The 24,324-nt window shown below is 38.7% G+C and overlaps 1 protein-coding gene across 15 annotated transcripts in view; it reads right to left on the reverse strand.

Annotated features, from left to right (window-relative positions):
* Positions 1–3,286: 3,286 nt before the first annotated feature.
* Positions 3,287–24,324, reverse strand: part of MAGI1 (membrane associated guanylate kinase, WW and PDZ domain containing 1) — a 570,532-nt gene continuing 549,494 nt past the window's right edge. For 5 of the 15 annotated variants that reach the window (XM_011358470.2, XM_023529697.1, XM_023529690.1 and 2 more), the window contains 6 exons: positions 21,798–21,998; positions 14,483–14,576; positions 14,289–14,349; positions 13,273–13,416; positions 10,979–11,117; positions 3,287–6,976 (listed from right to left, as the gene is read on the reverse strand). In XM_011358470.2, coding sequence (XP_011356772.1) covers positions 6,222–6,976; positions 10,979–11,117; positions 13,273–13,416; positions 14,289–14,349; positions 14,483–14,576; positions 21,798–21,998 — 1,394 coding nt within the window. In that variant the 3' untranslated portion in view covers positions 3,287–6,221. Of the gene's footprint in view, positions 6,977–8,855; positions 8,945–9,217; positions 11,118–13,272; positions 13,417–14,288; positions 14,350–14,482; positions 14,577–21,797; positions 22,002–24,324 lie in introns of those variants that run through there. The other 10 variants (XM_023529692.1, XM_011358465.2, XM_023529693.1 and 7 more) reach the window with 5 other exon arrangements.

Here is a 24,324-nt window from a genome sequence, read left to right on the forward strand (position 1 = left end):
AGCCTTGTAAAAGTAAAGTTACCCTTGAGCTAGGGGCCCAGATCTTCAGAGCGCTAGCTCTTCTGGGACTTCTGGCGTAATAAGCCTGAGTTCTCCAATTCTCCAAGCTGTGCTTGGTTTCTTGCCGGTCTGATTTTTCTGCAACACCCTGATAGTTGACCTCATCACCAAGACAGATGGCTACAAAATGATTAACAGGTAGGGAGTATCTACAGCATGGAGATGTTGGACAAAGTGATGGTTCACGTGAGATGGCATGAGATTTCATCATGCTACTCAGAAGAGCATGCAATTTAAAACAGGAATTGTTTATTTCTGGAATTTCCCATTTAACATTTTCAGACCGTGGTTGACTGTGGGTAACTGAAACTGCAGAAAGTGAAACTGTGGATAAAGGGGGATGACTGTATATATATTTGTATTTAAGTAGAAAAAGATCATAAATATCATAAACCGAACTGTTAACAATTGTTCCTTCTGTGGTCTGGGATTGATAAGTAGTAAGGAACAGCATCTCCTTTCATTTTATACTCTCCTGACATGCTTGAATATTTTACTATAAGTATAAACTAGTTTATAAGAAACTACTTTTTAAAGTAGGATATCATAGGAACAGTTTCTTCTTTAACACTCAAACGTGGAGAATATCTGACAAAGTCTAGATAATATTTAATTGGGCTTCTATAGCTTGAGAAAGACATGGTTAACCTAAAAAAAAAAAAAAGTAAAAACAAAATTACAAGACTTGAAAGCAGGATTTGAAAAAATAGGGTAGTGAGGTGGAAATTTGTAAACCTGGAGAAAACCAGGTAGAATAGTAAATAATTGACTCTAATAAAAGGAATCTGATACAAAGTGATCTGCATGTTTTAACGAGATATAGTGAGGAGGTGGAAGGATTTAGGATGCAAGGAAAATGAATTCTTGTAATAAGAGGATGACAAACATGGCCTGGGAACTTTTCAGCTCTGAGGAATCCTGCCTTATTTAGGATGGCTTTTCTCGATAACGGTTGTGGACTCACACTAGTGTTAACTGGATTCACTCCCATCCTCTTTTAATCTGCTCTATGTTGCTCCTGAGGCCAGCTTTCTGAAGCTCCGAGATGGCTGCCACCCCCTCCCTGAGCACACATGAAGCTTACTAGGGGCCCTGTTAAGCTCTTCAATGGGCTCTTGTTACTTTATGTCTAAAATTCCGAACAAAGCCAGCCTGACCCTCATGCTGTGACCCTTTCCATTTTGTACCACACTCTTACGTCTGGGCCCTGGCCTCCCTCTTTCACCAGTTAATTCCTTCTCTGCCTTCTAGAATAACCTTCAGTCTGGTTAAACCCTCTATTAATTACCTTCATAGGACTCTGCACTCTGCTTGGTATGTGGTTTATATGTATCTATTTGCCTTCCGCCACCAAGCTATAAGCTCCCAAGACCAGGAAGCAGGTGTTTCCATTCCCAACAAGTACCTGATAGAGTGAGTCTTCAATATGTATTGAAAAAGATGAATAATTGAGTAATAAGCCTTGCCGATTATGCATGTAGGAATTAGCAGCCTTTCTGAGCGATTTTCCTCAATAATATGATCCTCTGAGATGAGAGACTTTATTTCCTGAAGGATAAATATACTTAAAAGAACAGTGCTTATTGGCGTGGCATTGAGTTCCAGGCTGTGCCGACCAAGTCGTCCTCGAGGGACATGGCGGTGAAAACTTTTCAGTTAAGTGGAAAGGTGGCAGGGGGGAGCAGTCGCATGCAATACTTGAGTATTTACTGTTAATACTACCTTGCTTAAATCCATCTACTTTCAAAAAGATCTGGTGTTTTGGATCCAGGGAGCACCTAACGCTTGCATTAAAGAAGTATGCTACTGACAAGGAGTACAATGCATAAAGATATCAGTGGGTGGAACTAGTCAAAAAATTTTTATAGAAAGCCCATTCCTACAAAAAACATCCCAAAGGATTGTGTTGAAGAGGGCCCAGTTTTGTCATTTTCCTTCTTCAGGGCATGCAATAACATGTATTCCAAGAGAAGTAGGATTTTACTGTGCCAACACCCCCTTTCTCCAATGCTGATGATGTTGCTTGACTATAAGAAAAATCACTTGGAGGAACTTGAAAGGGGTCTTCTTTTAATAATTAATGCAGATCATCAAAGGTGGTCTCAGACTGCCCACACGCAGGAAAAAATCCCTGAGAGCTATAATTGAGTCACAGTGCATTCCTTTCAGTGTGGCTATTTACTGTGGGCAAAGAACTTATGTGACATAGGGCTTTACAAATTGCTCCAATTGTCAGTTAAGCCAGGGACCATTTCCAGATACCATCTTAAAAAAAGAAAAAAAAAGGTAGTAGAGAAGTGAGCAGTGTTCATAATTACCACGTAGGCGACAAAATACTGCCAAATAGATGGATTGTAGGAAAGCCTAATATTAAACACAATACCTTTTTGAATGCCCAGAAACTTTAGGTTCTTGGAAAACCCTAAGTCATACTGAAGGAAAAATCCAAAAATTGTGTGAGAGAAATTGGAATGTCATTATGAACTACATGATCAACCAGGACAGATATTAAATCACTCACTAATGGGTTAACCTTTTCATCTAGGAGACTAGTTAGGAGTATGTCTCACTCCACATACATCTCTATCTCGAAGAGTTATACTTTGAGACTATTTTTATCTTAACTTTCACAGCACAGCCTTTTGTTTCATATTTTAAAACACTGGTAAGCGTAATGATACTTGTGAAGTAGCACGAGCCACATTGTAAATTTATAATTAAAATAGAAGCTTTCTTCCTCATTTTAATAGAGTAAGAAAATATTTATTTTGATTGAAAAATGAACCAGGACAATGAAAATAATAGAATACCGATTGCCATGCAGAAAATCTTCTTTAAAAAATGGTACCTTTTACGGAGGATTTTTCTGATTGTCAGAGGTGTGCTAAGCAATTCGCAGTTATTCTTACCAACTCTTTTAAAGATGAGGAAACAGGCTTAAAAAGAGGTTAAGATACCTCCCAAGACCAGTTAGGAAGTGACGAAGCTCTTTGCTTGTTAGTTTTTGCTTTATTACCAGGGTTTCATGCTCTACCATACTGCTCAAACTTCCATGAGCATATGAATTAGCAGGGTATCTTGTTAAATGCACAATCTGACTCAGGAGGTCTAGGGTGGGGCCTGAGATTCTGCATTTCTAATAGGATCTGCAGTGTTGATGAGGCAGCTGGTCCACAGACCACACTTTGACTAGCAAGGCACTAAACTAATGCAAAGACATAATTCCTTCTCTTTCAACAGAATGGTATATTTCATCGAGCTGGAGCCAGACACTCTCAGTTGATTACTTGACCTTGATACATTTCAGACAACACGCAGACAAGAAAGATATCAATCCAGAAGCAATAGTGGTTATGGAATGCATACATTTCCATGTATTTTTACAGTAAAAATGCATTAAAAAATCTTTCACAAAAGAAACTTAAAAAATACAAGTAGGGTGTTGAGTTCTCCCCCAACATTCTTCCAAGCATCAACTGTGTAATGGGTGAGAGGGAAATTCCTAAATTGTTTGATTTAATCATACAAAATACTCATTCGCCATCTCTCATCAAGACATTTACATGAAGCGGAGGACTAGGGAAGTAGGCTCACAAGAATCAGTCTCCAATTTAAGGTTACAGTAGTTCGGAGAAAACTATATCTTTCTGCTTAATGCATAGTCCCTGTACAGTACAATATTTCCAAAGCAAATCTGACGTGTGGAATTCAGACGAAACTGCCACACCAAAAGTCTTCACAGACTGAGACAAGCCCAGGTGGGTAGCACATAGATTTAAAAAAGTCATGTGTCATCTCTGACAAGAAAGACATCGATATATTAACTTTAGGATGTACTCCCAAAATCCACCTCGATTTCATTTATTTAAAACTGTAGACTACAATTGAGAGCATTGAGCATTTAATATCACAGATTTTGCTAGAAATAGTGAGAAAATTCCTAGCAGTGGAATCTTAGGAATAAAATCCCCAAGTTGGCTCTGAAGAGATGGGTGAAAAAGAATATCATTATTCAGTTGTACTCTCCCTCAGCATTACTACTACAGCTCAAAGTACGCTATGTATGGAAAACTTTGATACAAATAGCAGTCACAGACTTTTCCCTCTTTTTTAGTTATAGAATGTTCATTGTGTCTGTTCTGGGAAAGGAACTTGTTTTGTGAATGTCCACACAACCACAGATACTCAGTTTAATGTCATGTATAAACCTATAAGTCAAATAAAGCTATGAACAATGTAATATTTATATATGCATAGTGTTTTATAAAAAGATTGGCCCACATACTGCTTTTCATCAATACAGAAACAGCATTAAGTCCATAGCACACTGCAAAAAGTGAGTGAAGAAGAGAATGCAAACAAATGCTTAATAATTCACAAGCAGGCTCACCATGGAGGATATGATGATATTCAATCCAACTAAAGCTTTAGAGAATTACTTATATAGTCTCCCATTTTAAAACAGCTTTACATACCTGATTTAGTTCACATTAAAATATATCCCAATGAATCAATTTGTTCCATATTCAGAAATATAAACACGTATCACATTCCTCACAGCTAAATTTTTAGTCATAAATTCTCTTTTATACAAGAAAAAAGGCAACAGTTGCTTTTTTTTTTTTTAAACAGGCTCTATTAATTACAATTCTTAACTCTGTACACAACGATTGGCTGGTTTTCTCCGTTTTTTTCCTTTTTTTTTTTTAAGCAGTACCATGAGAACAACAGTGATTGACTTGCAAAGTTTTATGACTGTACGGAAAATGCAAAATAGTACTACAGAAATATACAATGCATTGTAAGCAATGGTTTGCTGTAGTGATCCAACAGGTACGAGCAAACATTTTGGCTCAGCTAGGCAGTAATCCATTTCAATCACATCATGGGGCTACAGCCGACCCAACCACACCTTCCATGGGATCGCAAAATAATAGGTTTTTAAAAAAGAAAAATCGTTATGTTTTGCTCTGCTGTCCAAAAATTCAAAGGACGGGGTCATGAGGGCAGAGTTTGTCAACCAGATCTGAAACCTCTGGGCTTGTGGCCTTTTTTCCCTTTCACATACTGGAGACCATTGTTAAGGTTTTAAAGGGAGGGAAATCGGCATTTCTAAGACTAAGCGGCTCCAATTCTCACTTACTTAAATATCAACAGAGAGGTAACTTCCACCGAGGCTCATTCCCTCCTCTCCAGTTTGGCAAAGGGCAACCACTGGCTTATGCTAAAAAGGGGAAACATACTTTCTGTATCGGGGACTTCTGTAACTCCTTCACACTGGACATATTATCCCCCATTCTCTCAACTACTCAGTCTCAAATCAGACAACACAACACAACACAACACAACACAGAAGGTATTTGTTGTCCATTCCTTCTAGTAGTTGAGCAAAGCTGTGATGGCACTGCCTTAATGAGATCTTATTAGATGTTAGTAATGCTAGTGAACCTGACCATCTGTGCTCGGGCTGCATTTGGGTAACGGCGGCCAACTTTCTCCTCTCTGTGCCTTTGTATGGCCAGGAAGAGTACAGACTATGACCCAAAAACATAACATTTCTTTGTGCTGTATAGGTTAGCTATAAATATCCTTCATTTGCAATAGTAGTCTCTTCATACAGTTTGCTTGATTTTAAAATCATCAGCAATCCTAACCCACTCCAAAGAGTCCTCAGCTTTTACAAATATAACTTTTGCCTTTTTTTTTAAAGAAAAACTCCTAACTACAGTATAGCACTACATCGTTACATAAGTCTATATCAAATTAATTAAATGTAGTCAATAATTTCCCTTACTTACAGAAAATAATCAACAGCCCTATTTAACCGGGAGAGAAAAAGATTGCCCAAAATAAGGGAACAATTCTTGACAAGTCTACAGTTTATGTAGAAACAAAATTTATATCCCTTTGGGGCAGCATTTGGCAAATAATTTCCAAAAAAGTATGCATTTAAAAATACTTTCTTTAATATTATACATCAGGCACAACACTTTTCATATATATTTTTTCTTTTAAGATTTCGAATGCATAAAGTGTTTGTTGCTATTTATAGGATCATCAGGTGTCAGATGCTTCATTAGGTAAGAAACTAAATTATTTCAGGTTTGTGACCTTCCTCTTAGAACCTTTGACACGGTAAAGGTTGGAATGCGACTCAGAACTCAGATACTGAGGTCGGTGCTACATTCTTTGTAAGGTCGCCTTCTCTGCTCTGGGGGATGTCTGGAACTTCTGCCGGCATCCTGCTTCAGACTCGTCTCTTCCCTTTCTCGGTGGCTGACTTTGTCCTCTCTGTTCCTTTTCTCAAGTGACCGCTCTCTCCTCCGCTCCGGGGACCTTGCTCGCCTCCGGTCGGTCGATTTTGCTCTCCTTTCGGGCGAGCTCCCTCTCTTTCGCTCTGGAGATCTTCTCTGGTCCAAGAGTCTTTCGAGAGACCTCCTCCGACGGCTGGGCGAGCTGTCCCTTCTGCGGGTCGGCGACCGCTCTCGCCTCCTCTCGGGAGAACTCTCTCTTTTCTTCTCATGCTTCTCCCTCCTCTCCAAAGTGTTGTCAGCGCTCCGGGTGCCTTCCCTCCGCTTCTCGGGAGATCGTCTCTTGGGGCCATTGGTCACCATCCGCTCAGGCTGTGCTTCTCTTCGTCCCTCTGGTGCCCGGTCCTTGGGTCGGCAAGCCCCACTGTCCGGTTTTCTAGAAGTTCCGTTCCATGTGTGATGTTCGTTGGGGTGTCTGCTGTACTCCCTGCTGCCTTTGGAATCTCTCACGTGTGCCCGCTTTTCCCCATGTGGTGATGATTTGTGAAAATCGGGTGGGTAACTGGACTCCAGGGACGGGTGCGGCCGGCGGTCGGCGGGCCCGGACCTCATTTCCGGAAGCCCTTGTGCACCGGCGCAGGGGCCGTTCCGGTCGCTGCCGGGGTCTGCGAGGAAAGGAGAGGAGAGCGGCAGTCAGTCGAGTAGGAAGGACCTTGGGCTCCTGTCCCCACTCCCACACGTGAGATCTCATTAGTCACAACATACACACAGTTAAAGCAGTCAGATCGAAGCCACCTGAGTCTTGGATAAGTATAACTGCAGCTAGTTAGGGTTAAACAATAGTGTTTGTGGCTTTCAGGGTCTAGCCTACTGTTCTCTATACTCAAGGCATAGATCATTAAAGAATTTATAACAGTCACAATTTTACTCCATAAAGGCACAACCTCAAGTCTGTCTAGAGGTATCAGAACTTCCCCCACTTTATCCCTTCTTTTCCCACTCACCACCCTTCTCCCTTTCCCACCCCTCCCATGCACTGGTGAAAGAAAATATTCTTTCCTTTGAAGAATACTTGTGTTTTAATTTAAAAATAATCTGCGCTATTGACCTGGGGGAATGGAAATAGTCTATGTCTTGATCTGGGTGGTAATTAAATGTGTGCACACAGAGGTTAAAACAAAAACAAAAAACCTCACTGCACTCTATACTTAGGCTTTATGCATTTTACTGTATGCAAAGTATATTTCTATTAAAAAAATAATCCAGGGTGGTGGGCAAAGGAGATTATGGAGGCAACACGGCCAGATGTTGGTGACTGCAAATGTGACATGAATGTGAGGGTCCAGTAAACATTCTCTTTGCCTTTGTGCATGTTATCCAACTATTTCTCTACTTTTGTATAAGATTAAGAAACTGTTTTTAAAATGTGGAGTCTCCTGACAGATAAAAGGGAGTGGAAAGGAGGTTGTCAGGTACATAGTTGACATCGGGAGTTCAGATTAAGTCTCTAAGTTTAGAGGCACTTTTCTTTATGCTGTACAAAGCAGCCATAATTACATCTATGAGCCATGGAGTCACTGGACTGCTTCTTACCACATCAAGACATCTATAGATTTAAAAGCAGGGTAACCCACAAGGCTCCTATGCATTATTAAACTATTGAAAATAACACTGATGATGTTTTAGGTAGTGTCCCAAATTTACGAGAGTTCTTTTTAAAGCAGGAGTGTTTCGTTACAACTAAACCCAACAAGTCATACACATTATATACTTTTAGGCAAGGCACAAGAAATGGTGTGCTGCAGTGTGGAGGGAAAACCAGGGAGACAGCCACAGAGATGAAGTGGATGTTCTTTAAGGATCTTTCATGAGGCAACAAGCAACTGTTTCATGAATGATCTCCCAGAACCTTGAGTGGGTGTTAACAAAAGCAGAAATATAGCCATTGAGGAGCGGTTGGCAAACTCTTTCTGTGAAAAGCCAAAGAATAAGTATTTTTGGCATTGCGGGCCACACAGTTTGTTACAACTACTCAACTCTGGCACTGTAGTGTAAAAGCAGTCTTAGACACACATTAAAAAATGGGCATGGCTATGTACTACTTACTAAAACTTTACTTACGAAAAATAGGCTGTGGACAGGATTTGGCCCATGGGCTGCCCTTGGTCAAGAGATAACTGATCAAACAGGAAATCTCATCTTCCTGTCTACCAAAGCCCTATCTACCTACGTGAGAGCTCTGTGATGTGAGGTTTGTTCTTTCTAAATGCTGGGTAGGCTATAATAATTAACACAAAGTCATTTTAAGATGTGGGTGAGTGAAGGTGCTTAGATCACTATCGTAAATCTAACCTTGGGGTTTCTTATACCTACTTTTAAGATAAGGGAGAGCAAGACTTCAACAGGGTCAGCGGTGTACTTACAATTCAAAGAACGCAGGGTGCTCAGAATGAATTGCCAAACATATCAAAATAGAGCTAAGCAGAAGCAATGAGGAAATTAGGCCACAGCACAGAAACACCTAGTATTGATTGAGCTACAAACCGTAGTTTGATTATGGCCCATAAGGTAGAAGCAAGCCTCCCCGAGCTTTTCATTTCTCATACATGCAGCGATATTAGGAGGTATCATCGCTGTAGAAGGGAGGGCCCAGCACCAAGAACAGTCAGAGAGAAAGAGAAAGAGAGAAAGAGAAAAAGTTGAACATTTAGATTCCCTATAACAAAGAGGAAAGAAAAAAAATCTGCATTTGTTAACATAGGGCAAAGAGAGTTTATTTGTCCAGTCAGACAGTCTAAGGCAACACTCAAATAAGGCTGCAGAGACCGCAATCAGAACAGCGAAATATTTAGACAGCCATATAAGGTGACTCGAGGACCCAGACAATGGATGCATCCTTTTTTCTTTTTTCTTTTTTTTTTTTTTTCTTCTTCAAACAACTGGAACAATGACAGGCTGGCATAGGAGAGCATTAACAATAAACAACAAAAGAACAAAGTTCCCTCCCTCCCCCTCCCCCAAAGACCGCGACAGTTAAATTAAGTACAAAAAACTCATTACAAAAATAGCCTCACAGAGAAGCAGGTTCCAATCAAGTCAGAAAAATATTGGAACTTAACATATTATAACCCATTTGTGACTCTAATCAATAGAATTAGAGAGATTTAGTCCAAATGATACATGGAGACATTACAGCAGCACAACCCTGGCATGTTCAACCCCTTTTGGAAAACCGAGTAAATGATCTTTATTTTTAGCCCAAAGAACATTTGTTAGTGTTGGATTTTCATCCTCAGTGCAAGAGACATAGGTTTTGAGAAGGTACACAGGTTACTGACGGTGACTCTCAAATGAAATATCACATCCAACAGAAGCATAGGGAAGACAGAAAAGGGAGACAACGTTACACAGTTTCAGTGGCATCCATACACCTATCAGTGGTTTAGTACAGTGCACAGCTGTAACACCTTACTGTTGTCAAAATACCTCCCCTGTGGTTGGCCATGTCTAAAGGGGCCTCATCTGATACCCACCTCCCCATACCACGGGCCCCTTATGTTTTGCACCTGTATTAATGTCCAACACCTGGGAAGGTTGTCCTTCATAGTAGTTACCCTTGTCTTTGAGCTGCATCTGAATTAAAGATCTTATCAAGTCCAAAATGCAACTGGGAATTGTGCGGAATGACTTTCAGAAAAGAGGGTGACAGATAAAATCCCTAATAAAGGGGACTGACGTATATGGGGACGATTCAATCACAGTTTCTATAGAAACTTTGGTAGACCTTTGGCTGGGAAGAAAAGCCCTACATCTAGGGCATAGCTTTTCTTTTTTTAAATTTTAAACAAGAATCTCAAATAAACAGGACATAATTATTATAATATACAATATTTTGCCATCAGGACACTAAGCTATGTAGAGATCATTGCTGTTTGTTTACTCAGATCATGTCTACAGATATGACAAAAGAACTTTATGTATAACCTGGCTTTCCCCACAGGAAAGGTATAGTAATGTGTTTCCCTCATGATGAGCACTGGGAATCTAGTTCATCCTTTATCACTTAAAAACATATGGCTAACATATCAACAGTTTTGTTTGTTTTATAGCAGTGGGCTCAGGTGGTCTGATTTGGGGTAGAGATCAGTGTGGGGGGCGGGATGTAGAAGTGTTGTATACAAAGCATAAAGGTGGTGAGCAAGGCCCCCAAATCATCTCAAAATTTCACGTCTCTTAAGACATCAAGTAACCAAAAAAGAAAAAGAAAAAGATTTGTGCCTCAACATATCACTCAGGAAACCTGCTTTCCTGCTTCTTAAAAGGAGTATAGTCATTTTGTGCTAACAATTGGATCTGAGAAACAGTTTGGCACAGTTCAAACAATCATTCCTTCGCTCTTGGTCGGACTAGACAAAATGTTCTCTCTGATTATCAGAAAGGGGGCTATAAAGATCTTGTCTTAGGCCATGCCCCAGTCCACGTAAGCAAGCAAAAGGATGAAATGTGTAGAGATTTCAGAACAAGCGAGGCAAATAATCACATGGTGCGAAAGGCTGGTAAGACACTGGTGAATAGGGGAAACAAAAAGACTTTCCTGCTGCAGTTCTGGAGACAAATTCATGGAGTCATGCCAGGGAAGGAAGGAATGTTTTCATAGTTTGACCCACCATATTCCGGTACCGAGCCGTCTCCCCGCTTCAGAAAAAGACGCACTCTGCGGCCACCATTCTTAATCAGTTCTATAGCCCGAGAATGCTTCATGTTTTTGGTGGTTTCACCATTGATCTCTAAAATTTCATCACCAATCTGCCCAAAGCAAGAAAGAACAAAGATCACAAAAGGGTTTCACCAGCTATTGAGGTGCTTTATGATTTAAAATTCTTATATTGATTGATTTACTAAATATTTATTGAATAAATGCCAGGAAATCTTCTACTGCTTAGGATTCAGCGGTGAACAAAACAAAAATTCCTGCCTTCATTTAGATGACATTCTAATGGGAGAGAGACAACAAGAAAATTAGAAAAATACAAGTATGTTAGATAGTGTCAGTGCTAATAAAAAAATAATAAAGAAGTAAGGGGAATATTAATTGAAGGAAGGAGGATGTGGTAAGCACCTTCTAGGATGGCTCTCAATGACGCCCACCTCTTTGTATTCATCCTGTGTAATCTCCTTCCCTTTGAATGTGGGTTGAAATTAGTTGCTTGCTTCTAACAAAGAGAATATGGCAAATGTGATGAGAGGTCAATTCATAGAAAAGGTTACAAAATTATTTTGGTTTCTGTCTTCCTTGACCTCTTTTGTTCTCTCGCTTGTTCAATCTGATGCATGATGTGAGCTGCCCTAGTCCATGATAAGGAAATGATGGAGGGCTGGGGCTAGCAGCCCAAGAGGTACTGCATCCTGCCAGTGACCCTGTGGATGAGCTTAGAAGCAAATCTTTTCCCAGCTGAGCCTTCAGAGGAGATCGCAATCCTGGTTGATACATGACTGCAGCACTTACTATGTGTCAGCTGCTATTTTAGGCACAGCAGATAAAGGAGTGAACAAGACAGGCCAGATCCTTGCTCTCGTGGAGCTAATATATTCCAGGAGGTGGAAGAGAAGCACTAGCTTTGGATTTTGAAGCCCTGAATTTGAGTCCTATCACTTCTTAGTTAAGTGGTCTTGCTCAAGTTCTTTTAACTTCTTGGCGATCGATCCCTTATCTGTATAAGGAGGTAATAATACCCCATGCCTACCAAGCCGAGGGGGTCAAATCAGATAATACATGTAAATGCATCTTATGATCTATACAGCATTATAAAAAATATCGTGATAATGGTAATTCATTCAATTAGAAACTCTTAAGTGAGTAAAGACATGGAAAAGCATTCCATCTGTTTGAAATTTAAACAAAATGTATACATTCCTCTAACTACTGCATTGTATATGCACAAATTGTGCATGTAAATGCATCAAGGAAGAATGTATAAGAAACTAGTATACAGTTTGACACTGGAAACTACCTTTTATTATGTACCATTTTTCACTGTTTAATTTTTTTTTTAAAACCACCTACATGTCTACTTTCCTAATTTTAAAAAAGCTCATTAAAAAATTCAATCTGAAGAAACTTAAAAGTAAGGATTGTGTCTTAAGTACAAATATTAAGTTCCCTACTCTTGGTCGCTTTTTTCCTTTTTCTGTTCTGGCCCAATTTCATTCGCTTTTTTCCTTTCCTGACTTAACTTTTGATTTCTTTTAATTCTTTGCAGATTGTTCCCTATATGTATGTCTCGATCTATGTGACCTATCTATAATGAGCAAATGACTTTTCTTTTTTTAATTATCTAACCCGCCCAGGAGATCAACACATTCATACACAGTAACGGATATGAAATATCTAAACAGAGCAGAGTAGACTCTTGGCATTTGTGTATTTAAAACTTGCAGCTTTGACTATCACAGAGCAACCCTGAATATTCACGCCATGGAGTAAGTGACCCTTTGCTGAGGCAGAGTCAACATGCTCCTGAGGTCAGGGTAAGATGGTTGGTGACTAGCTAGAGACAGAATGGAGCGCACCACCCAAAACTTATAGAACTACAGGGTTTTCCTGCTTTCTGAACATCCTGGTACACCCAGGAATTCCTGTGAAGTGATGTGTCTGCCTCGTGAGATTAAGTATAACAACTATGGAAATGGGATTTGGAAAATATTTACTTTAATAAGTTTGTAAGTAATTTTAATCCTTCATTCAACTCCAATGATTTGGAAGGGATCACCTAACTTTAGCAGCTACAACAAACTATGCTTCAGAGAGAAATTTACCATAGGGTGGGCGTCATGCATTTAGAATGTTGTGAAAGCTATAGGAAATGTATTTCTCATGATCAAGAAAGTTCTAGCTATATAATATAAAAAGTCACTGCAGATGACATATTTACATCTACTCCAGACTCCTTTTCCTACTTACCCTCATCTTTCCACACCTTTCTGCAGGACCATCCTCTGCTAAGCGCAGAACATAAAGGTCCATGTTATACTCTCGGCCCCCTCGAAGACTAAAGCCAAATCCCTTGGCTCCTCTTTCCAGTTCCACAGTGTAAAAATCTTGATCCTATTTCAAGAAATAAAATGTAATCATTCTGGGAGAACTTATATCCACACATATTTTTCTCCATCTCTTCTCACACACTTTCTATTATGCTGATTTGACAAAAAGGCACAATCGCTATCCCCCTCTTGGTGATCCTCGATTGTTTATTAATATCCATTAACCTTAGAAGTTTGCAGATACAGAATTTTAAAACATTTATGAGCACGCCTATAGACTGCACACCAAATGCATATATTAAAATGTAACCAGTGAGGCTGCAATTCACATTCAAGGAAGGAAAATTCGTTACATTATACCATCCTGCACGTTATCGGATGTTCAGCCTCCCTTCCCCATGCCTGAAAAATGTCAGCAGTATCCATCATTAGGATACCAAAAGGCTCTGAGAAGACCAATAAAAAAAGGAACCTATTTAACTATATCATCCAGTGTTTCCCAAATTTACTTCACCTGCTATTATTTGTGCACCCTCCATTACCATCGTATGAGACAAGTATTTAGCTCTATGGGTACCACCTGAAATTCACAAGCCTGAGAAACACCTTAAGAAAAAGACATTTTATTGGCATAAATATAATTATGAATACCACAAACAGATATCAGCTGTTTTGTTCTTCCATTGATCGCCAATTTTGGCTTTTATTTTGTTTGTTTTTTCCTCCCAGCAAAGGATATCTAGGAATATTTTTCAAAGGTAGTAAAATGTCACTTCCTAGACAACCAAATGTAAGTACGTATTTAGTATATCCTCTCACAAAAGGTTATTTATTTTAACTGAGGGTACCTTGTAAAAGATGCCTCATAAAAGCAGCCTCAGAAAGTTGGAAGGAAGCATACAAAGCAAAAAGAGAAGAAAGAGAAACAGCCCTCACCTGTGTTGCCTGGGGTGCTTTGAACTCAAACTGAGATTCCGGCTTTGGTTTGGTGGTATTCCTGCCAAAGTGAGAGAAATAAACGTAAGGGCAACCCGTGGGGAAACTGAGAAAGAACCAAGGATGAATGTCATCATGCCAAGAGTTACTTTTTTCCCTTTAAACCAACAAAAGAAACCAAAGCCATGTCTGACCTGGTCTCCTGGACCCCTTGCTGAGAGGGGGTGTGTGTGGTGGTGATGGTGGCAATCTTCTCTGCATTGGTCAGCAACGTTGCATTTGAAGACTCTGCAGGATGAGACAGAGCATAACGAAATGAGGACCCTGGAAAAGACCTCACACTAGAAGGTTGTGTAGAAGTCCCATATCTGAATGACAAGTCAAGCTTCTCTGTCACCATTTCAAGCAGTTCTAACTTGAATTTTTAAACAAGAACTTAGAGAACCATTCTAAGATATTCTATGATGTGAGCCCTGTATACTATTATCCTCCTCCTAACTGACACCCCCACAAATAAAATAGAGTTTGCCCAAGAAAATTCTACTCTAAAATTGTAGCCAAGATCGGTGTCTCTCATCTCTCGCCACTTAAAAACGGCAGTCCCATTAAAACACTGTACCACATCAGAATTAGTTCGCGGAATTTTACAGGCTAATAATACATGTCTTTGCTAACATTGCCTGTAATTTATCAGCAATATTTAGTGAGTCTGCTTGATTGCCTAATGTGAATATTAAAATTAGAAGTGGGCTAACATCTTGTCACACACGCACACTACTTTCTTCCTCATTGCTTTTAATGAAGCACAATTGAAAATGTGGAGTTCTTGACAGATTTCATCTACTATCACTCATGAGAAATTAATTTTAAAACCTGCATTCATCAGAGTCTGAGCTTGTAAATATAAATTGTATAAATCATGAAGCCACCCAAACATAATGAATATGATTATATTCTTATGTAAATTGACTTTCTTCTCCACTAGCCACATTCATAAGCAACTTCATTTATCTCTAGAAGTTTGGAGATCCAGATTTTGAAAACATTCACGATCATGCCTATAGACTACACACCAACATGCATATATTAAAATTAAATCGTTCATATGGTAATGGTTATAAGTTCTTTTAAGAATGATTTCTCCATTATTTTCAAGGCAGACAGTAAGTAGCCATGAGCAAGTTGCACTTTAAATATTTTTTAGGTTGACTGTTCGGAACATAAATCTTCTATTCAAAAAAAATGCTAAATATGGGGTTAAGTGCTAAGATTAGCTTATAAATGCCAGGAACTCTAGAAGTTTCTAGGAGTACAATGATTCATAGGAGGCACTTTAATGTTTGCTGAATATCTATCTACCCATCATGTACGGCAATGTTTCTACGGGAAACTGTGTTTAGTACCCCAACTGGGTACATGGACTACATCTCTCTCTACAGCAGTTCTTCTAGGTGATGAGACGTCCCTCAGATCCCAATCACGTGCTGTCTACCTTCCATTTTCCTTTCCTAAGGGTATTATTCAGTTTGTTATTTTCATTATACACAGTTGTTAAAAGCAGGGGCTTGAGATTCAGACCCGAGTTTCACTGCTCATTAGCTGTGTGCCTTATTTTTCTCATCTGATAAAAGATGATGACATTTACTTCCTTCTCTTAGATAAAAGTATATGAAATGTTTAGTACAGTACCTGACATACAGTAAGCACTCAGTACACATTTATCGGTAGTTACGGATCTTGCTATTACCTCTACTTTTTATTTATTACTGTGGAACATGTGTAAGTTATTTAAATTTTCTGCAAAACAAGAAAGTTGAAATATGTTTTTAACAGTTTATAGTCCAGCCATAAAGCCCATGATTCTTATAACTAAAGTACAAGATTAACAACAAAATGTAACTATATCAAGTGAACTGAAATGTGAACCCTGTTCATGCATCAGCATAATGTTTTTCTCACCATCTGTTTTACCAAATGTTTCTAGAGATTCTGAGGGAAAAAGAACCTGTGGTCAATTAAGGGTGAGAAATAATGGGTGAAACAGAGAGAAATGTTTTTGCATGTGTGTGTTTTGTTTTCCCTGTGGACTCCTCAAAACCTTTAACCATGCCACCATGCCAATATGCCTTGTGACCGAGTTGGGAAGTTGATGCTTCTCAACTTTATGGGGAGGCATTTATCATAATGGTTACAGGGGCAGATTCTATATAGTCAGACTATCTGGCTATGGTTACAAGGTCAGATTCTATAGTCAGACTATCTGGCTTTGCATTCCGAGCTCTGCAATTTACTGGCTCTGACTTAAGCAAAGTTACTTAAACTTTTTATGCCTCAGTTTTCTCTACTGCACATGTGGGATAAGAGAAATATCTGAGAGAACTGGTGTCAAAGTTATTTGAGAAAGAGAGAAAAAAAAAAACTGCCCTAAAATGATTAGCATATCTTTTTGGTAGCATGTATTTATTACTGTTATCAAAATATTAAAAGCATATGATTAGTGCATTTTGATGATTGAAGTTAACTGGTACAACCAAGGTGATAAATCTAAGATATTTCAGGGAGTACACCTACTGTGTCAGTACAAAGGACTAAGACTGCACAGCTTCTCATTATGATTCACCAGAAGTTTCATAAACAAATGTATTGGTCCTTAAAAAAAAACTTGATATTGCTCATTGTAATTAATTTTATGGAGACTCTCTGGGAAGTCACAAGATTGTTCGGACCATGGGGAAATCATAATCAGGATACAAAAAAAGAATGTTTCCTTGTAATTAAAATGATTATAATTACTGAATTGTATAGAGGTTCCCCTTTAGAGTTCTTGTATGTTTTTGGTAGCCAGAGTTTTCCAGGCAGATCAGATCCCATTCGCAAACAATTTTTATGTTTCTGCTGCTTTCGTGATTGCTGAGATATAACAGATAATTACTCAATGCACAAAAAGACAACTATTTTATTCATTTCCTTCTGATGCTTCATTTGCTATTTTTCACTTATTTACATGCAAATCTGTTTTGGTCGAAGCTAAACCTTAAGCATTTTAAAATTAACATTTAATATGCAAATGCTTATTTGAGCTCCCTGAGTTTTGTTTTTCTTAATCTATGAATAACCACCATTTCTTGATCATTTACAATGTGCCAAGAACCGTGCTAAGTGCATTATCACATGCATTATTTCATTTAATTCTTACAACTCAATAACTGTAGATAGTACCCCCATTTTACAGCTGAGACTTAGAAAAGGCAGGTAATGTGTCCAAGGTCACCCAGAAAGCAAGTGGAGGCACTGGCAGCATTGGCACTGGCAGCATTTTAAGTCTTCATTTAGAATTAAACCAAGACTTTAAATGTTGAAATTCTAATTTTTTAAAATACAGAGATGAAGCCCATTATCATAAATTTATAGCTCTATCCCAAAGCAAAATTTGCCCCCTATAATAAAAAAATACTATAAAAGAAGGGCCTGATATAGGAGTATGCTCCAGCAGCAGTATTATGAAAGGGTGTCAATGTATCTGACTTTTAAAACTCCAAGGCAGATTGACAGATTGGCTGTTTTTATGATATATTCCAGAAAGTACCCTACATCTTTTATTAAACCATGTTTACACCTATTTTAGCTCTCTCAGAGGAATGAAAATGGATATTACTACACTTTCCATAGCAATCGTGTATCAAGAAAAGCATATCCTAGCTCTCAAGGTACTGTCACGGCACCGTGCTAAATCAGGGCACTAACTTCTGACAGGAGCTTCTATCCTGGGTTTCAACATATCTCCGTGACAAGAGATTACAATTCTAACCTTGTTTCCATGGTAATATCCTTAGCCTCTCTTACAGAATCACATTACAAAGCCAAGGAAATCAACGAAGGATATAATAATTCCTTTCATAAATATTTTAATGCATAAACACATATGTAATAAATATCTGAAGGAAGAGTTTGAATTTTGAATCTCATAAATATTTGAAAAGTTTCGGGAGACTTTTTTAATGTGTACGGTTGGAACCCTATTCTTTTTGCCCAAGTATATGCTAGCAACATATCCACAGAGCTTTCTATTAAGATAAACTTATACTATTCTATACCTTTGCCAAAGAGATAGCAATAATAACTGTGCTGCCAAACCTTAACTCCTATTTTAAACAAATATTTTGAATCGGAGTGTTCAGAAGTACAAATTTATGACCATAATTTAAGTAATATATTTTTAAGCTCATAAATATTTTCATTATTGTGAATTTGATTCATTCTGATGGTCCATTTTAGCCTGGCTCAGTCAGGGTCTGCCCTGTTCCATTCACACCCAGACTTCACAGGGTATTTCTATACAACACATGTCCATAGGAAGCATGTGTGATTTGACTTATCAGATTTCAAGTTCAGATTTAATATATTCAGCTATTCTCTGGACCTTTCTTGCTGCCATTATGTATTTCCTATCCCTTACCCATATCTCATATGAGAGAAGGTTCTGCCCCCACTTTACCTCTCCCCGATCCCAAAATAGTAAAAGCAGAGATGGTGAGGACTCCCATCATCTAGGCTTGTCCAAGATCTGTGAAGGCAGGCCTTCTGAACACACAATAAGGCCAAATAAAAGAGAGTCATGTTACAGAGCTTTTGTTGGAAGGGGCTGGCAATGAGAGAGAGAGGTGAGAGAAACGGGAGAAGCAGAGTGAGGAAAACTATAGACCTAGATAAGTGAAGTTGGGGAAAGAATGAGGTGAACGATGACAAGAAAAAAATTTAGGCAGCATGAGTAAGATAAAGAAGTGGATTTGAAGTGGGTTCCAAGCACTGTCTGAACAAGAATGCATCCTCTTGAAGTGCCTCTTAGGATTTCTGAGAACAACAGTCTGGACAAAATGGGTTTCTAAGAGCTTAGAGACCATTCTGATTAAATTTAGTCTCTTCTCATGAGGATCACAGAACAAACCGTCTTTGGGCTACCTGATGAATTAAACATTAGAGTGAAAGATCTGAAGGAGACCAGAGGCCCCCTAACAAAGAGAGCACCTTCTTTTACCCTATAACCTATCACAGAGAGGCAATGGATCCACCATGAATTCCCTTCATCAAAGTGTAACAGTCACGCTGTCTTCTAGGTGATGCAAAACCCTCTTGGGGTTGCTCTAGCATCTCTCCAAAATCTCTCCAGAAATCTAGCTCCCTTGCTTCAACTCTAATTTCTAAGATGGCAATTTTCGGCCTCATTTAAAAGATGAGTATCACAAATCCACCCTCTGTCAGACTCAATGAACTGCCTTCTCCTGGCCTCCAAAACTTACAAAGTAACCAATGAAGAATTTTATTATCATGGCAATAAATTTCTGCAGTATCTTGGAATGAAATCACATTCTCAGAAGTGCATCAATCCTTAACTCTATTGTATCAACTTTAACGTTTACTTTCTTTTAACCCAGATAGCATGTGGATATGTCTACCTGAATTGTATATTTTTGAAGTATCTGAGTTTAAAAAATCTTTTTATTGACAGCTGTTATTGGATAATTCACCTTGTATTATATTTCTTGGTGTTCAGGTTTTCCTAAAATATTTTCCATTGTGCTTTAAAAAAACGAACTCAACACTTAGTATGTGCAGAGTAGTATAAGTAGCTTCTGCATATTTCTGTCTTTCCTGATTTCAAACTCTTCTTCTAAGCCCTTCTCTCAAAAAGTGCTTTCTTTCCTTCTTTTCTTTTTTAGACATTCTCATTTCCACATGAAGACTGACCAATATAGGTCCAGCAAGTCAATGTGTCTTGTTCTTTTGGGTTAGTTTTTTTTTTTTTTTTTTTTAAATCTCTCCATGTAGATAAAGGTGTCTAAATTTATATACTATATTTAGCTCTCTCAATCATGTAGATAAAGGTGTCTAAATTTATATACTATATTTGGCTCTCTCAATCATTTCTTATTTAATTTTTTTCTGGCTTTCTTCATCCTTTCCATTAGGAACCTATGTTCTATCATCTCGTGCTCACTTTCCTAAATTGTAATAGCGTTCCAGAGTGGTGAACTGGCAGAATGGACTCCAGACCAGATGGTAAATTACTAACCGTGCATTTGAGGCAGGCTGAAGGAGACCATCATTCAAGGAGCTATTTTTTTCCTCAACATTTGGTATGGGATATTTCTGGTGCAGAGAAAATTCTCTGTTCTTAGAACCAACAATTTTCAATATTTATTGTTTGGTTTGGATTCACTTTTTCCGAAAGGCACAGTCTATACTACTCAAATTTTAAACTACGAGGCTCACTTTCTAACCATTTATATATAAAAATATTCATTTGGTGAATAACGTTTAAATAAAAACCTCTAATTTTCTTATTTTACATATCAATGGCATACAATTTTATCATGTTAGCTCTAAAAACCACATTTCCTCTTGAATATATATTTTATTTTAGAATGTGTAGCAAGAATGAAAAAAAAAAAAAACATTGAAACATTTTGGAACAAATATCAGTTTCCTCCCATGGGCAAAATCTGCTCAGAATGAAATCAATATTCAGGACTTAATTCTCTGAAGAACCTATATTTGGTGACAGTGTATCAACTTAATTTTTATTAAATATGAATATTACAATGAGCGTTGATATTTTTTGCTGGATAACTTTTTATTATAGGGAGCTATAGGATGTTAAGAAGCATCGCTAGGTCTACCCTCTATATGCCATTCGCACCCATTCCAGACAATGCCAAATGTCTCCTGGGGGGCAGGATCACCCCTGGTGTAAAAGAACCAAAGATTTAAATTTAACCAACCAAACAAACAAACAAGAGTAGGCCTAGTTTATTGAAGCTATAACCTACAATTAAATAAAAAATATAGATTTAATTCTTTCTTCATTGACATGTAAAAATTAGGAACAAATCATGGAGGCGTAAACCTAAGACTCTCCCAATTAAATAAGAAAATTGATATATTATCTTATTGTGAAAAAACTTAGTGCTGGCTATGAATTGTTATTTTGTAGATTTTGTGATGTCGCCACACTATACAGTTGAATTTTAGTGATTGTTTAAAAAAAAAAAAAAAATCCTGAGTGATTTCCAAACAAGACATCAGGTCTTTACCACTATATTCAAACTATTCTATTATTTGAAAGCCAAGGGCACCAAAACCAAAATAAATTGAGGAAATCTGAAGATTTTCTGAAATATTTCTATTTGCAACAAGACAGGTATTAAGAGATAGGGGATTAAGTAAAGAGAGTGAGATAAGGTTTAGTAACAATGGCTCACATTTGTTTGATGGATATGTTCCCCTAGGGATAGATAAGGCTGTCTCTAAAGCAACACTATGCAATTACATGAACGCTAATGATAAAGAGATCCAGAAAGAGATCAAGAAAGTGAGAGAGAGAGAGAGAGAGAGAGAGATGTACACACAGATACGAGGGAGGAGAGAGGAGAGAGAAAGAGGGGAAGGGAGAGGGAGGGGGAGGGGGAAGGGGAGAGAGGGAGAGAGACAGAGACAACAGGTATACTTTACCATCCCCGGGAATGATGCGGAGGGTAACTGTGTTTCCCGCTTCCTTGATTAGGTTGACAATGTCTGAATGGGACTTGTTGGTGATGGAACATCCATTTACTGCCAAGATCCGGTCTCCTACTTTCAGCTTGCCACATCGGTCAGCAGGGCTCCCCTCAATAATCCGACCTATTTTGTGAGGCATAGCCACACATGCATTGCCTGCTTTGATATTGAGTTTTAATTTTTTTAAAAGTTACGTGGGAATATAGTGAAGGGAGGAGAAAAAGGGTTGAAAAGGGAAAGAGAAGGTTAAGTGTTAATTAATTAAAGCATTAAGCAAATGTTATTAAAGGAGAGCTCTGCGTCGATGGTCAAAACATTGGCAACGGTCAGGGCATCTGTGTAAGAAGCTACGGCCCTGAAACGGTAGTTCGTCGCGGCGGTCTTTTCCTGATTCAAAATGTGGGGAAAACCCCAGCTCCCCTCCTTAAATCAATTACAAAACTTTGGATACTTAGCAACTTCAGAGATTCTCAAGCGCTCCAAAATAATTTGCCATTGGCTTATTTTGGGACTGCAAATGTGAAACCCAGAGCTGGGATGAATGCTTTTACGCATTCTGTGTTCAAGTCACTTTACTTTTGCCAGCTGTTGTTTAAGCTTCTGCCAATGTTTTGTTCTTTCTCCATTTAGAAAAATAATCATTGGGCATCTGGTGAGGCATGAGAGTCTGCTAGCACTGAAAATTCAATCTGAAGACACCTAATGGACGAACACTTAGACTTCCTGCCTTCTATTCAGAATGATGAACTCTTTAGAAAAGGGGCATAATTACAAGAGATGAGCGAAGAAAGCCCCCAATCTTGACACATATTTCTGCTTTTATGACCCTTGCTCAGTCAGCCTATCTCATGTGCTTTCAGGGTAGGGCCCAAATGGCTCATGAGCTCTGAAATCCTCCTCTGTCCTCACAAAAATCTCCTCAAAGGAATATGAAAATCTTGTACATACTTGGGCTGAGGACAGTGATCCAAAGCTAGGTTCAAATCATTCCTCAATCCTTTTCCTTTAATCATTTCCTTTTTCCTGATCGGTTATTACACATTTACAATATGAAAAGCCAGGAAGAGTGCATTTGAAGAGGAAGGTGTATTGTACGCTTTGGGGGATTCCATCTCACAACCAAGAGCATTGCTAACTTCTAGAGAGAGGTGGAAAATTGGCTCTGAAGCCCAACATACAGTTTTTAGAGAATTGTATATTTAGTTTCAAAGTTTCTTAGGCACATTCAGCTACTTTTAGAATTTGTCTTTCTGGGGACTGTGAAGACAGTTACGCAATTGAGACATCTTTTGGAAAGGGTGACAAAATTAACATGGGAGACATTGAAACTGAGTAGGCTCTTCCATCATAATTTGGACCTTGAGGATAACATATGTGGGAAAATGTATTATAATTCCTTTACACTTCAGCACATTTGCCTGAGTTTGTATCACTGGATGTAACGTCATGGATGAGGAATTTTTTAAAAAGGAGTTAAAGTCTTTTGGAATTCAACAGGTAGATATGGTGGGAAGCTTCCATACTCAAATTCAAGGTCTTGATTAAGTTTAGCCCAACTCTTAGGACAACTCTCATGAGAAAGGCATCAAACAGCAGGTATGAAGAAAGCTCTGCATAGCTTGCAACAGAAATCTCATGCAAGGTATTAGGGAAAGTTTAATTTGTTCATTATAAGAGCCAGAGGAAAACAATTAGAGACCAAGCTTTGAGTGAAGACATTCAAAATTAATTAAATAACACACAGCCTCCCACCTAACATATCTGCTATTTATTCTAGAAAGTGAAACTGAGGCTTCTGGAATCCTGAGAATATCACAGGGTGCATGGGGACAGTCAAAATGTAGATATGAAGAAACGAACTTGGGATCTCTTTTTCCCTCTCTGCCTTTCTTTTTATTTTTAAATTAAGCATAAAAAACTCTAAAATTAATTTTAAAAACAAAAAACCTTGACTTGATGTCATGTCACCCGTCTATGACATGCTGTGATAACTGTATTAAAGCAGCTCATAAAAGCACTGTTAGTAATGGGTGTTTGTTACTGCAGCCACACATGCATAGACCTGCTGATTTATAGTCTCCTAATGCAGGGGTCCCCAACCCCCAGGCCATGGACTGGTACCGGTTTGTGGCCTGTTAGGAACAGGGCCACAAAGGAGGTGAGCGGTGAGTGAGGGACTGAAGCTTTATCTGTTATTTGCAGCTGCTACCCAGAGCTAGCATCACTGCCTCAGCTCCACCTCAGATCATCAGGCATTTCTCATAGGAGTACCGGTCCTTGATGCCACAAAGGTTGGGGACCGCTGTGACCTAATGGACAAACCTTAGAGAGAATGGCTTTAGCAGGAAGCAATGGACAAGACTAAATGGAAGCAAGGAAATCCTATGGGAGCAGAAAGCTAAAGGGATGGAACACCTAGCTGATCCTAGTCAGCAAGTGACCTGTGGCCACCGGTCATCTGATTCCTTGTGGATAAGTCACC

This window comes from Pteropus vampyrus, unplaced genomic scaffold (assembly GCF_000151845.1).
Source record: "Pteropus vampyrus isolate Shadow unplaced genomic scaffold, Pvam_2.0 Scaffold41, whole genome shotgun sequence".
Lineage (NCBI taxonomy): Eukaryota > Metazoa > Chordata > Mammalia > Chiroptera > Pteropodidae > Pteropus > Pteropus vampyrus.